This window comes from Rattus rattus, chromosome X, assembly GCF_011064425.1.
Source record: "Rattus rattus isolate New Zealand chromosome X, Rrattus_CSIRO_v1, whole genome shotgun sequence".
Lineage (NCBI taxonomy): Eukaryota > Metazoa > Chordata > Mammalia > Rodentia > Muridae > Rattus > Rattus rattus.
The window spans coordinates 62927583-62943852 of NC_046172.1; the positions used below are offsets into that span (position 1 = coordinate 62927583).

The 16270-nt window shown below is 35.5% G+C and overlaps 1 protein-coding gene across 1 annotated transcript in view; it reads right to left on the reverse strand.

Moving 5' to 3' along the window:
- Window positions 1-16270, reverse strand: part of Brwd3 (bromodomain and WD repeat domain containing 3) — a 92377-nt gene that overhangs the window by 5927 nt on the left and 70180 nt on the right. The window contains 14 exon segments of the mRNA XM_032889330.1: window positions 3461-3619; window positions 4425-4522; window positions 4846-5009; window positions 7030-7182; window positions 8466-8534; window positions 9500-9640; window positions 10446-10505; window positions 11597-11675; window positions 11761-11886; window positions 13318-13438; window positions 14088-14243; window positions 14349-14410; window positions 14872-14983; window positions 15730-15812. Of these exon segments, the coding sequence (XP_032745221.1) occupies window positions 3461-3619; window positions 4425-4522; window positions 4846-5009; window positions 7030-7182; window positions 8466-8534; window positions 9500-9640; window positions 10446-10505; window positions 11597-11675; window positions 11761-11886; window positions 13318-13438; window positions 14088-14243; window positions 14349-14410; window positions 14872-14983; window positions 15730-15812 (1583 nt within the window).

A 16270-nucleotide genomic window follows, 5' to 3' on the forward strand; every position in this document is an offset into this window, starting at 1 on the left:
TTAAACTTAAGAATTACAAAGAAACATAAATTACAGGTTTCATTCATTCATTCACTGAACAAATACTTTGCAGTAACTTACTAGTTATTAGAAGGTAGTAGAAGGAGGTTGCAACATGATGCTGAATGAGAAAAGTACCTGCTATCATAATTCACACTACTGAGGACAAAGTGACGACACAAATGCAACTTTAAGTTAGAGATGAGTGTTAATGAGGGCTGTGTCTACAGGGTGCTATTTAGACAGGATGAAACATTTAAAGAAGCAATTAATGAAGTGACTAGAGAAAGACAACACCTGATTTACATTTTAAAAAATGTTCCTGCCGTTATACAGAGAACAGATTGTAGGAAGTAGTTAAATAGAAGTGGAGATCAGCTAAAAGAACTGTGAAGTTAGTAGTCTAGGTAAGGCACGATGAGGTGCCGAGCCGTGATATCTATAATCTATTCGAACATTTCACCCTAGAAGGCCAACCAGAATAGATTTTTTTTATTTCTAAGGTGGAACCAATGGGATCTGTTGAGAATGGTTGACATCAAACACTAAGAACAAAACATAGTATATGTCCTAGATTTTATAGACTAAGAAACTGGGTAATGGGTAGAAGTATTTGCTACATTGAGAGAAACACTGAAGATTCAACAAGTTTGGGCAGTGCGCTGAGGAAAAAAAAATCATGATTTTCTAGTTTTAGGTGCCAGTAGAAATCTGAAAAGAAAGACATGAAAGGAATAATCAGCATTTAAAAGGGCAGCTCAGTGGCAATATGCTTAGCATGCATGAGACCGAGTTCAGCTGCAGATATACACTTGCATGTGTACATATGTAAGCATATCGCCAAAACAAATGAAAACATTATGTAGGTATATAAGCTGGATCTCAGAAGACTGTGGAGCTAGAGAGAGAATGCTGTGAATTTTTCAGTCCAGGGAGAGGAAATAAAGGGAAATAAAATGGGTAAGGAAAGCAAGCTATATTATCTTAACATTTACAAATAAAGAAAAAGCACCAGTGGTAATAGGGAAGAAATAGCCACTGAGACAGGAATGAAACAGGAGAGTAAAACAGGAGAAAAGACTGGTGATTACAGTCACAACATTAATTTACTAACGGGGTTTGTTTGGACTGAATTATTTGAAATTCTTAAGTTAAGAGCCTAACTCCCAAAGTGCATGTGGAAACTGAAGCCTTGTATAAAGTATTGAAGATCAACTGAGGTCTATAATATTAGAGAAAAAATGAAAGTTTCTAAATTTCTATCTCTCTATCCTAGACACACAATATAGATAAATAGATAGAAAGATAGAAAGAGAAAGAAAGGCACTGTATCACCCCAGAGCCGTGGGGCCAAAGACAGAGAAATATAAGGGACACAACTTAAATGTGGTATTCTATATGCTTGAGGAAAATAAAGTTTTTTTTCGATAGTAATCTCTGTGCTTTAATTCCCTGAACTTGGGGACTCCAGAACTGTTGGGAAATGAAGTCTTGTTTAAGCTGCCCACTCAGGCATCTTAGTATGGCTGTCAGAAGTGACTAATACACTTAGCTACGGACTAAGCACTATCACGGAACAGCAGGAGATAAGAGATTTCAGCAGTCTTAGAGGGACTACACAGATTGTCAAGAGGGCCTGCTGTTCTTGCAGAGCTCAGTCCTATATGTCCAGTCCCAGGGAATCCGATGCTGTCTTATGGACTTCATAGGCACTTCATTAACATGTACAAACTCACAGATAGACATAGACATATGCGCATAATCACAAATAAATATTTTAAAAGAATTATAGAATTAACAAGACTTTACAACTCTGTATATGTGAGAGCTAAACGGAGGGTTAAAAATTCCTGAGTGCTAATTTACAACGTGCTAGACTGCCTCCAACTTCAGCATTCTGGATGTTAAGTCAGGAAGATTAAAGAAATCTGAGGTGAGCTTAGACTATGCAGTGACATCATACCTTTAAAAATAAGAGAATGAAGTTGAATGAAAATGATGAGTTTGAGACACAAAGACAATGACCATGGATGACATGTACTTTTAAGAAGCTCTAGAAATGCTGGTGGAACAAAAAGTTGCTTGCGTTGATACATCAGGAAGAATGGTTTAAGCTGGGAATGGTAGCATACAGTTTTAACGCCAGTACTCAGGAGGCAGAGGCAGTCAGGTCTCTGCGTTTGTGGCTAACCTGGTCTACAGAGTGAATTCTAGACTAAGATCTACAAAGTAAGATTCTGCCTTATAAAAATATGATGACTGGGTTAGTCAACAGATTATCATTAGACTTCTTTATTTCCAAAAACGTCCAGTGAGCTAAACAGTAGAAAACTCTGAAAATAAAACTCAGAGCAAGCAAAGCAAAGCAAAAGAACTCTATATGGATATCAGTAGAGGCTCCAAGTCAGGAAATAGCTTATAGAGGACATAGGAAAACAGTGTCCAGGGTCTTAAGTACTAAGAAAAGGACACTGGTTTGGCAGTTTCTATTACTGGTGATCTGGGCAGAAGAACTTTTTGGAGAATGGCTGGAGCAACAGGTAGGGTATAAAGGACAAAAGGATCCTGTATAAAAGAGGCAGGAAATATAGGCTACTCTGTCTATAAGATTTTCCTATAAAGTATTGGTGGCATAAGTATGTACAATGCAATAGAATAAAAAAAAAAACAAAATTACAAAATGGGAAACATAAAAGCACATTTTAAAGTAGTATGTTTCAATTGCTTGTCAGTCTTTTAGGTCAGATCAACTATAACATGTTTTAATATTTTTCATATAACCAGTAATATATGTATAAAGTCTATTAAGTTATTTGGTGGTTATAAAACATTGCATATGAAAATTAATGTCCATTTATATATATATGGTTTATATATATGAAATTAAAATCTAGTGACATACTTTTAAAAGCGAATTAATATTTTTATAAACTTCAAATAGTTGGAAAGAGAACTTCCTTTGAGCATGCTCAGGGCGTAGACAGGATTCTGTAAAATAGCCTCTGAATACTAGTAAACTTCATACGATCATGGATTAAGTCAATTATTTTTGCAAGCACCGTATTTTTTTCTTCAAATAAAACGTTACTGGAAGAGCTTTCAAGAATAAGACCTTTAAAAATATGACTTTTGAGTCCTTTTCAATTTTTATTGACTTGGTTTAATATATGAAAAATCCTAAATGTGTTGAAATCTGGTTCTTATGCACTTGGGAGACAGATTCTTCATTTAGTTTTTTTCTCTTATGCATTCTATCTTATATTTTCTTTTAAAGTAGTTATTAGACATCTGTTCCTAATTGTAGTCCTAAAACTCCCTTTGACTTAAATCCAACCATGCTGCAATTCTTACCAAGTGCTAGGACGCACTAATTGTATTACTCTAACATACCAGCTTATGACTCAATATCCATCATAAGAAAATAGAGAATATGTTACCGCTCTCATAATCAATTTCCTACCTTGTTTAGCTGGTAAAACTCTATTACGAAATGATTTGGCTTTCCCTGGGTCATGGCTATTTCCACTTCTACTATATCCACTGCAACTTGATGGAGAAAAAGGCCCATCCCCTTCATCATCAAGTAGATACAGTGAAACACCTTCAGCAGCATCTGAAACTTACATTTTAAGAGATTGTAACATTAACAAAATTTCATTTGTTCTTCAGGAAAATTAGTACAGGCTGCTGCATTATCAAATTCAAAATTGTTTTATAACTGGTAGGTCGCCTATACTCCCAAGCTTTGGAAACTCGGATAGGAGGGCAGTGAGTTTAAGATCTACCTTGGCTATTTAGGAAGACTTTAAAACCCACCCCAAAGTAGAAATGAAGACAAGAGAATAGTTTATCATCACTAAACTTTCAAACACAAACTGTCTAAAACAGAACAAGGAAACACTTCTATCACATGTTTAATCTCGAAGTCTTATGTTGACAACAGTATTGTACAATCTTTTTTGAGTTCTTATAAGTACAGTTGCAGACTTTCAAAGGGATATCTAAATTCATCTAGTCAGGGGTTAGAGATGGCTCAGCATTTAAGCTTTTCTAGAGATTCCAACTTGGATTCCCAGAACCCACATGGCATCTTTCAACTATCTGTAACTCCAGTTCTAGGGCACTTGACACCTGCTTCTGGGCTCTGAGGTTACCATGCACACACATGGTATACAAAATACAAGTAGGCAAAACACTCATAAACACAAAATATATGTCTTAGAAGTGATTTTTCAAATCACCTAGTCAAACAAAGAAACCAAATCACCTGACTTAATGTCTTACTGGAAGGCCACGTAAGTAGCACGTCAAATAATGATTTAAAATGCACTTTTAATCTAAATTGCACTCTCTATGGTACTACCACTTCTATATCCTTGAATAATCATCAAACTATAGAAGACAAAAAACAAAGATATATTTACCAGGAGAAGAAAAGGGAGAGCTAGTCCTGGCATAAGCCACTGAGGTATTCTGGTCATTTTTAGGCTGTAACTTCATTTGCTTCTGTTTCCCTTTTGGACTGCAAAAAAAATGACCATCTTTCTGTTATTAATTCAGTATAATAAATAATATGACACAAAATTCTTAAGGCAACCAAAAATGAAACTACCTAAAATCAAGCAAAATGTCTAAAATTGGTGATTTGACAAAGTTAAACTTCAATAATTGAAAAGATGAAAAAAATAAACAGTTAAAGGCATAGGAAAATCTACATGACAATAGCTTGGGTCACAAACTCCATTTTCTTGAGGAGACTTCCAGTACTTATTCATGAGCTTTCACAAAGGAGGTGACAGGCACAAAATGCTTTAAAGCAGCAAATGCTACCCCCATATGCTCTACCTGGGAGCTCTGCTGCTAGATAAGGAGCTGCTGCTGCTTCTCAGACGCTTTCTGTACCGTGGTCTTCTCCTCTTCTGACTCTGGATAGCAGACTTATATTCGGAGATGATATTTTTAATGTGATTTTCAAATAAGGCAGACAACCTCAGTGTCATGCTATAGATCTGGAAAGGTGCAAAGTACAGCCTTGCTTTAGCCATTATTTTAGTTTTAAGAAAAGTATGAGCCTATCTGGACCAACATGAACATCATCTATCTACTTGAAAAAGACATGAGGAATTAAGATGTCATTTTCATTAAAAAAAAAATAATAAAAGCTTTAAAAGATATTTAGTTCTGTGAAAGCCATGAACAAATCTTCATAGAACAGGAAAGTTTTACTGAAACAATATTCTGTAAGATAATTTATAATATGTACCATAAAGCTTTAAAGATATAGCTATCCTTTTGCTACTAATTTTACTACTGGTCATCTGTTGTAAGAAACCGTCAAGGGACTGTACACTCATAAAAACATGCTCAAGGATATTAACATTACCAGCAGTCATTATTTGTATACAGTCCAAAAATTATTTCTTTAAAAATCTAATTTTCTAGCAATAGGATACTAGTAAGGAAAAATGGAACAAAACCCCTAATAAATTATGAAATGATCAGCTATTGGAAAATATCAAATGTCTTATTTTAAACAATAATACAGACCAGAGCATCTACCAACCCTCATCAGAGAAATTTTTTGCTTCAAGTAAATAGCATACTTAATGTTGAGACCCCCAATTGATGAATGTGCAGGGAAAAAAAGGAATAAAAGTGCTCAGCCACAGACTTTTCAAGGTTCAGGAATCTCCAAGGAAGAGAGGGGAGAAAGATTTTAAGAGTCAGAGGTGGTGGATGACTTCAAAGAAATACCGTTTTGTAGACATAGCAAGACAGTTGCTCATAGGGACCCAGAGAATTTAAGAGCATGCATAAGACCTACACAAGTTCCAGAGAGATAAAATCCCAGCATAGAGGACAGGAAGGTTGATGTGCAATCCTACGAGTGGCTGAGGAGCCAGAGCCTTTAAAGGCTTGGAAGAGCAAGAAAGTCAGGGCCTTTTGTTTGGTTTTGTTTTAAGTGATATAAACCCTGGTGAGCTGACTACATAACAGAACAGGCCCCAATCAAAAGACTATCTGGGCGGTACACACTCACCTAACGAGGAATGAATTTAAAAAAAAGAGTATCTCAAAGTTGGGTGGGGGGTTTGACAGGGTACTAAGTATGTTTAAAATATAGTATATGAAATTCCCAAATAATTAGTAAAATTTGTCATAATACACAAGCAATAAGACTTGAAATGTGAAACCCAATGTTATAAAAGTATATAAATGTTAAATATTAGTATAGTCCTAAAGTAAGCACATTAAATAGTAACTATATATAAGAATGTAATAAAGTTTGAGATTTTAAAAAATATTTTCTATTTTTCTAATATTTTTTAAACTTTCTACAGAGACTGCATTACTCTAAAAGTTATGATGAAAGGAGAAAAAGCAAATAAATACTACAATGAAAGGAAGAAAACCAAAAATTGTGCCTACAGAATTAATGAAAATTTACCATATATAAAAAGTTGAAGCAGGTAAATATATGCATACCACATAACTAGTTGGACAGTTAGTTGGGTACTAGTGAATCCAAAAGAAAATATTACTATAACTATTTCTTGTTCTCAGAATATTTTCAGCTTTGATAATACATAGGGAAATATTTTACGTTAAGTATGGAAGAGATGAACCTTCCCAACAGGGTTCACTAGTTGTGATAGTAACAGGACTATCTGCATTGAGAGGCAATTAAAAGATTTCATATAAATTAATATTGTCAACTACGTTTCCTTTTATTAATTCATTACAGGGGAATTGAGTATCTAAATCATTAACCTTCTTTCTTTGTCTTTTCTCTGAAAATGTAATTCTCATTAAAGGTTCACGAAGGGTTAGATGAGAAAGTAAAAGCTGCTTAATTTCAGAATGATATTTACATAGGCCTTGAAAAAATCCAGAATTCAGAAAAGATACAGAGAATCAAACTTCAGTAATTGTGTCAAATAGTAGAAGATATTTGTTTACAACTCTTAAAATCTGCAGAAGGAAAACTGCCTGATATACATAACTGCCCATTTAATATTAGTTTCATACCCTTGACTTTTTATTAGAAGTATAAGCTTTGGAGTTGCTGAATATTTGGCGAACATCTTTATAAAATTCCAGAGGACTATCATAATTTCCTGATTCCAAAGTTTCTTTCACAGTGCTGAAGTCCATAGGTGTGTCTACAACATCTTGGTAATCCTACAAATGATAATGTGTTACATTTAAATACTCAAATTGCAAAACAATTCTAAATAAAATAGCATGGAGAATGACATTACCCACTGATGCAAGTTATTCTGACACAAATGCTACCTTTATTTTTACCAATCTATTCTCACTCCCAAACCAATTCCTTTGCATGTTTCTGAAAATGAGTTTAAGGGATTAGAAAAGTCATAGTCATTGGCTAGAAGTGATTGATGATATCTTGCCAAGTTATCTAAAGACAGATGATGAGATTATTCAGGTATAATTCCACAACTCCCCTCCACAAATTACCTACATATTTCCAAGCTCCTGAGTTATGACATTTCACGTACGCTGTTATTACATGAAGTCAGAGTTAACTGGCCATGCTTGTGCCCCATAGCCTCTGTCTTTGTCTCTATATGCAGCGGAAGCTGTCTTTAAACTTAATGATTCTCCCATGTTAGCCTCCCAAATATTAGGGTTATATTTCTGAACTATTACATTTGGCTTCTTCGTTGTTTTTGTTTTTGTTTTGTTTTGTTTTGTTTTTTTATTTCATCTAAAGTCTTCAGTCTCACTAATTCAGAACTTGGTTTGAATTCAATTAGGAGAAAAATAGTCCATTTTAACTTAAATCTTTCAAGTCTAGAGCTATCATATAGGATACTATCTGAAGTAGACATATATTACTACCCTGATTACATGAATTGGGGTATTCAGTCACTCATGCTATTTACAATTGATAAAAGTAAAACCATCCAACTTTCTCTGGGAAGAAAGTGAAGTACCAAAAGTAGTAGAGAAATATTATTATTATGAAGAGAAAAGGTTTTCCAAAGTATGAAAATATACAATTTCTTTAAATAGATTCCAAAATCTATTCAATTTCCTTGAATAGATTTCCATAAGTTTTAAAGACACCAAAAGTATATTCTAACAGTTTTTCATAGGGAATAATGTGGGAACATAAGTAATAAGACAAAATATCAAAATATTCAGATGACTATTTAAGGAAACCCCAGTGAGAATTATCATCTGTATAGAGCACACTGCATGTCCTCTGCTTTGATGTATGGCTTTATATCCATATCTACAAGGAACAACTATGACTTCATAGAACTGTGAAAACATACTGATTCAAAAAATAAAAGAATAAAATGACCAAAAACAAAATAAAGGTATAAAAAGAAACTAAGTGGAGTTGCAAAGGGGGACTGAGCAAAGTGAACAAAATTTGTGTGCATTATAAAAAATTTAGAATGTAATATCACAAAAAGACAATCTAAGCCTACCTCAGAAACAGATGGATCTTGTCTATCTGCAGGAACTGACTCTGAGGATTCTCCTTCTTGTTGTTGAGCCTATTAGGGTAAATAACACAGACTGTTTCCACATCACCACGACACAGAACAAGACTTGTAATGAAACTATGACTCAAGGCTCAAATAACCACAAATAAAAACCTATTTTACTTGAAAGAATTCTGTATTCATCATATTTTGCTATGAAAAACCCAAGCTTTTTGTATCAAACTCAACCTTTCTATGAACAAATCAAACCTCATTGAATACACTGTTATTCATTTTCCTTTCCAAAACATACACATATATATTGCCAAGTATCTATAGTATTTGGAGTTGTCACATATGTGTACGGGACAAAAAAATCCTAGACATGGGGCTGAGCAGTGCATGCTTTTAATCGTAGCATTTTAGAAGACAGGAGGAACATGAGCAAAAGGTCAGTTTAGGTGTAAGTCCCAGGCCAGCCTTGTATACAGTGAGAAGACCCTTACTTAACAGTAAAATGTAGCTCTATACTCTAATTGTGACTATTATCTTTGTTGAAAAGCAATATTGGTATATGAATTAATCTAAGCAGCCATACTGATGATAAACTTACAATGAATTAAACAGGTTTGATATAATTATTATTACCAAGTATCAATAGTGTATAGAGGTGACATTAAAAGTTAGTAGAATACACTAAACAAATAAAGCATGAAGGAACAGAAAAGTGTTTTTTGTTTTGCTTTAGACAGGTTCTCACTAGGCAGTCCTGGCTGGCCTCGATTTCTGTGAAGATCAGACTACCCTCGAACTTCCAGTTACCCACTGGCCTCTGGGATTAAAGGCATGTGCCACCATATCCAGATGACTGGAATTCCTTTTAGAAACTACATAATTTTCATACTAAGTCCATGACAACTATTTTTAAAAAGTTAGGACAATAGAAAAGGATAGGGGAAGTTGTTCATGAACAGATACAAAGGAATAGTAATGGGAAATTGTCCTGTGGGCCATTATGTCAACAGCAGTATGCTTACTGGGTGTGAATGAGGATCCGCTGGCTGTCGAAAGGGCTCTGAGTCTTCCCGTTCATAAATGAGGCTCAGTAGCTCTTTGCATTGCTGTTTCCAAGCATCAGGATTGCACTTGAGAGACTGTCGTCTGCCTCGACATTTGGCCTAGAGATTTAAGATAATTACACCTTTCCTTAACTATTCCTTGATCTTCTCCTAAAAGTCTAATGTTATCAAAGTTAAGCTGCAAAGTGCTGAGTTAACCAATCTGTCATTCTAATGGCAGTCACTTGTATAAAACACAATAACCACTACTTTTATGTTTCTTAGTTTAAGTCATCATTCTGTCTTGGTCAAAACTAAATCGAAGCTAATGCCAACGATTCTGCTATTCTAAAATTAAGGAAAACCTAAAAAAAAAAACTACAGATAAGCAACTGTTTCCCCACTCCCCTCGCACATAAGCAGAACTTGACGTAAAATGTTGTTGGCCTATGGCCTGTATTTGGGAGCCTTATCTGTTTCTTGAATTGTAAAGACTGTTTATTTAAACAACATAATATAAGTATAAACAACATAATCTGTGTAGGCCGCCTGCTTTCCTTGGGGAATCTGGAACCAAGGTACAGGTTAGTCAGAAGGCGCCAACATAACCAGTCTTTAATAAAAGTCTTGGTAACTGAGTCACTAATCACATGCATGTTTTGTCTTTTCATTGCTGGGGAAACAGTGTGCTGTATGACCTCTCATAGGAGAAACTTATGGTTTTATCCAGACTTGCCCTGTATTTTTCCTGTGATTGGGCTGTATACTATACTGCTTTAATAAATCTAAATCCCACGTAAGCTATGTATTTGCTTCCAAAGTGCTAAGTTCCAAGTTCTAGCTGCTCTCGAAATTTGGGGTAAGAGTTTAGGATCTCTGACTCAGGAATCCTGGAAATGCATTGTTTTCAGTGAGTCATGTTTACTCACCTCCTTCCAGACGAAGTGCCAGGACCATCTGAATCTAAGTCAACCATTTCTGTATCCTAAATTAAAGGGGGTAAAACAAGAGATGCTAAGTTACATTTGAAGTGTTACAAAGTAGACGCACACCCATGAGGAACTGGCAAAGATGATGACAGCTAACTTTTCTTCATTGGATCAGGCAGCAGAACAAATGTGGGAGGGTTCCCTCCCACCGTTGCCAATATGCTGTTTACAGGTTAGAAAATACACTGGGAGAAGGACTGAAATGGCTTGCTTTCTAAACTAGAATAGGGGAGGAGGAAAAATGTGAAACTTTGTATTTAAATAAGTGTGAGTATATAAAAAACTTACTCTACGTGAATTCTATGTGACTCATTCATATGATATAATTACAAAATACTCCCAATTAAACATTGCTATTTCAAGAATTGGTTCCCTACAGGAAATATACATTTGTACTAATTCAGTTAAGCCTATCTATAAGAAACAGGCTTGATTAACACAGAATAGATACCCAGGTCCAACTAGTGAAGGGCAAAACAACTACACAATGGACACGGGAAATCAAGCTGTTAAAAATTTTGCCTTAACTTTTTATTCTAAGCAAAACAGAAGTAACAGTTTGTAGAGAAATTCTTATTATATCAAAACCTAAATTAAAATAATTTAAGCTAAAGGTTATAAAAGTACAAGGAAAAATGAATAATTTTGCTTGGATTTTTAATATGTTAATATTTAATTCCTATATCACATTGCCATTATTTATATAAATGACATTTAGGTGTATTAATATAGATTACTTTCTAGTCAGATAAGTTTTCACCAAGAAAAATAACCAAAAGAAATCAAATGCTTGGTGCTTTGTCTTTTTTTTTAAGGGCTTAAAATCTTACTGATTTTTGATCATGTAAATGCACTGAGTTTCAAGGGACGACTGGTTCCTTGTCTCACACCGCACTTTGTAGATAGCACCACCACATTTTTGATTTATAACATCGGAATCCAGGCCAAAAGAGCTTAATATAAAAGTTTCCAATATTTAGTCACCTTTCAAAAACTTTCACTATTTATAACCAATTACAGTATTTACACTAACACTATGCCTCAAAGACAGGAAGAAATACAGTCACAATCAAGCTGTAATCCTTACCTCCTCTAGATCGCTGCTGTTGGGATTTTCCGCTTTGATTTTATTGTAAGTATCCAAAATATCAGTACAGCTTTGATCCCTAAGAAAGAAGGTAAGTAAGGCAAACTACATTCCACTATTTAAGAAATCGGATATTAGTCTCTATAGAAGATGACAGTCCTTACCCAATAAAGCGAAGGAGGACATCAGTCACAATCTTGGCTGCTTTAACTATAGGACTATCTGGCTCATTGAAAGTCCTAGCATTATGCTCAATATAACGTACCTCCCACATTAATGCTGATATTCTCCTATGAAGTAAAAAAAAAGTGTTAGGCCAGAATACAGCAAATACAGAGGCGAATGCCAGCAGCAAACCAGTGAACTGAGAATAGGACCCCCGCTGAAGGAATCAGAGAAAGAACTGGAAGAGCTTGAAGGGGCTTGAGACCCCATATGTACAACAATGCCAAGCAACCAGAGCTTCCAGGGACTAAGCCACTACCTAAAGACTATATGGACTGACCCTGGACTCTGACCTCATAGGTAGCAATGAATATCCTAGTAAGAGCACCAGTGGAAGGGGAAGCCCTGGTCCTGCTAAGACTGAACCCCAGAGAAGGTGATTGTTGGGGAGGGCGGCAATGGGGAGGGTGGGGAGGGAACACCCATAAGGAAGGGAGGGGGGAGGGGATGTTGCCGGAAACCGAAAGGAATAACACTAAATGTATATAAGAAATATTCAAGTTAATAAAAAAATTGTTAGTATTGGCTGATATATTTGAATTATATTCTAAGAATATGCATTATTAGACTATGAGGCACTTTATCATTGTTTATCTAAAGTATTTCAATATATGTCAATATATGACACATATATTATGTGACTTATGCAGGCTTAGAACATCAGCATGGCTCAATGAATAACCTGAGGACCAGAGCTGGATGCTCGGGATCACATAGTAGAAGGAGAGAAGCAACACCCGAAAGTTGTCCTTTGACCTCTCTGAGTGTGCAGTACTATGAATGTGGTTCTTCTCCAACATTCACACACATAAATAAATGAAACAAAAAATAACAAAAGTGCATTGGTAAATCAAAATCACATTTACTTTAGGGAAAGGGACCAAAAAAAAGTAGGAAAAAAACCTATATTGTGGAAAATAACACACTTTCATCTAGCTCTGCTTGAAATATCAAATGAAATCAATACCTATTTTATAAAATATGCACATTTCTCAGGTCCCAGAGGCAGACTAACTAGCTCATGGAATACTGAAGTCACTGTAAAGTGAACAGGACTTAACAAAGGACCAAGAACTGACCTCCAAAGTCCTCTCCTAATAATTTCTCTCCTAAGCCAAAATAAAGAACAAAATAACTTGGTCTATTTATATATCTGGCAATTAAACTGAATTACGTATTACTGAATCCCATAGGAGGATTTTAAAAATTTAGCATATTCACTGGAGCATCTTGATCATGAGGCATTAATAATATACTCCCTGATCTGCCTTTAGTAAACTCAATTTAATGGGGTTTTTGTTTCATACAATTGTGCTGCGTATGTTTTCCACTCTATCTTTTTTTCCATATAGAGTTTTAGTTTGCACATGTGACAATAGAAAGAACTTTGGAGTTTGGTTTTTGGATGACTAGCTCAGACATCAAAAAGCAGATCTTACAAGGCACAAGAACCACAAAACTATGATTTCTCTAATAAACTATAAAACAAAACAAACCTGTAAAAGCGATTTTCAAGTCTTTGTTTGATGGTATTGAGGTCAGTTGGATAAGCAACTACAGTACAATACAAGGGGTAGGCACTGAGATCCACTGGAACAGCAAACGGGCTGGCAAAATCTATAGAAGTCACCAAAATGTTTAAAACCTAGTTACTAAACAGACCAACATTTCCTGTTAGCTCATATTCACATATAAACAAGAAGGAAGGGCAATATACCTAATTTTTAAGACAATAATGCTTCAAATAATAGATATGTCACATTTTCTTTGTATATGACATCTTTGAAGCATATAATGAAGTATTGGTTCAAATTTGATAAAATGAAACAACATGAAGTGAGACACTTGCCAAATTTCTATGTCTTTCCTGAATAAATACCTAACTTCTCTGGTGATATAGTTCAAAAAATAAAACTATTTATGTGGGTAAAATATATTACTCACCCACTGTCTTACCAAGAAACCCCTCTAAAGTCAGGCTCAGAAAATAGCTAGTGAGCCAAAATGACTCAAAAAAAGCAAAGGACACTTTGTGCTTGTCTTCATTATTCCCAACCCCCACCCCCTGTCTCCAGAGCAATGAAAAAGTTTACTAGTTACTACCATAGCCAAGCATTTAATAATGTTAACATTAACTTAAATCATTGTGCCTGTTGAATTAAACGTAAAGCACACTGTGATGAACTATAGCTGTGCAGACTTTAAGATTCTGCTGGCCTTTCATGCTCCCCACTTGTGTCCCAGTCGTTTTTCATAATCACCATACCCAGGGAAAGAAGGTTGTTGATGCCCTGAATAACTCGTTCACACTCCTCGTCTCTGGAATGAGCCCCCCACTCTCCTTCCTGGGGTTTGTACAGTAATGCCGTTAATTCTTCCTGGGACACAGGAATACCAGCACCAACTTCATCTGGAAAAGCAGCTGGGTACAGAATAAAAAAATTCCAAAAGAGTAAGTTTCCAACATCAAACTGTTGCAATTTGGCTTTTCTAGGGATTATTAATGCATCTTTAAAGGTATATTTACTTCCTTCTGGAATTGGCTCCATATCCCAGGGGCTCATCTTTTCTCTTTCATTATTGTCCCAGCTATCAACAAAAGAAGAAGATGCCAATCAGATTCCCAAGCATTTCCATTCATATAGTAACATTATTTGCATGATTTCTTGAAGGTGAAATTCAGAAGAAAAGCAACATAATATTTATGACACTACAACTCTGCTTACAGATAGACAGTATTGCACCCCTGATAGAGAAAACCTGCTTCACCAATGTAAAGGTTAAGAGGGCAGAAGCCCACTGTTCATAGTAGTCATTTCTTTGCTGATGAAGAATATATCTAAAATTAATCCACAGGAAAGGTTCCAATGATGCATTAGAAAGACAAATGTTGGGGTTGGGGATTTAGCTCAGGGTAGAGCACTTGCTTAGCAAGCGCAAGGCCCTGGGTTTCGTCCTCAGCCCCCCCCCCCCCGAAAAAAAAAGAAAGACAAATGTTGATATAATGGAACACCTAGTATTTGTCAGAGGCACAAATGAAGTAGACTTACTGAACACTGTAACACTGGAAAGAGCTATCAGGATATTCTGGCTGAAAAGGCTGCTGACTTTCCACAGTTCCAAACCACCAGGCATCATCTATTATACTGCGGAATCTATCACCTAGAATGAATTAAACAAAGACAATGAGCTCTGTTCCCATTCAAATTACGATGTCTTTTTAAAATATAGAAATTGATTGTCTTTATCATCATCATCATCATCATCACCATCACATATAACTCATAAATTTTATAAATCTGGTTTGGTAAGAGATTAGAAATAATATAATAAAATATTTAAAATATAATATTATAAAATACTACAAAAGTTTGTGATATGGTCTCTCTTAAAGCATCCTATTGCACTACTATATTCTCCCTTCTTTTTGTGATTATGTGAGTTGGTACAGTGAGTGACGTAGGCCTTGTCACGAGCGCTACGATATGCAGAGCATTCAGAAGACACGGGTGAAAATAAAAGGGGGATTCAGCTTATTCACTGGAAAAATTGACATCCCAGGCAGGAAGGAATATGATGGTGTGAGAATTCAGTATATTACTGAGAATGAGGAACAACCTAAAAATTATGAGTTACTTTTGGTATTTCCAATTTTGTACCTTCATTCTAAAACTGCACATAGGGGAGCAAAATCATACAAGGTAAATGAGGGTAACATGATGTTTACTTTTTGTTTGCCTTATACATTTGACTCTTTGGGAATGGGAGAGGGACCATGTGAGAGATGGAAGGAGGGAAGCAGTGTTGTTGGGATGCAAAGTGATCAAATATATATATCAATGAGAAAAACAACAGGGTTAATACTGTACTCCAAGGGTAGTAATTACAAGTGACAGTTCTATACTTACCAATCTGCCAGTTCCTTTCTTTGGCTTCATTATAAAACTGATGTAACACAAGGAAATCAATGACATCTGGCATGTCATGATACCTACACCGAAAAGAAAGCACAGTAGCATGTAATACTATCATATAATAACACTTATCACATGTACCATTTCCAAGGATAAATATTTGACATTGTAAAATTTTGTAAGCCCCATGGTCTCCATAGTGCGTTTACTTAGCTAACATAAAGATATCAATAAAGGTTTTAAAAACTTAGTATGAAGACCTTCATTAAGATTGAAAAGGAAATGGTTTGCCAGTCCTAGTGGCACATATCGTTAACCTTGGCACTTGGGAAGCAGAGGCAGGTAGGTGGATCTCTTCCAAGGCCAGCCAGGGGTACAAAGTGAGATCCTGCCTCAAAAACTATGCATTGATAATTTTTTTCATTCCCTTTGATCGCAAATTTAATTCCACAAACAGTTGTTTACTTATTATTTGTATTATTAACAAAAATAGCACCCACTACTATGCTTCAGGCTTTGATTCCTAAGACAGTAT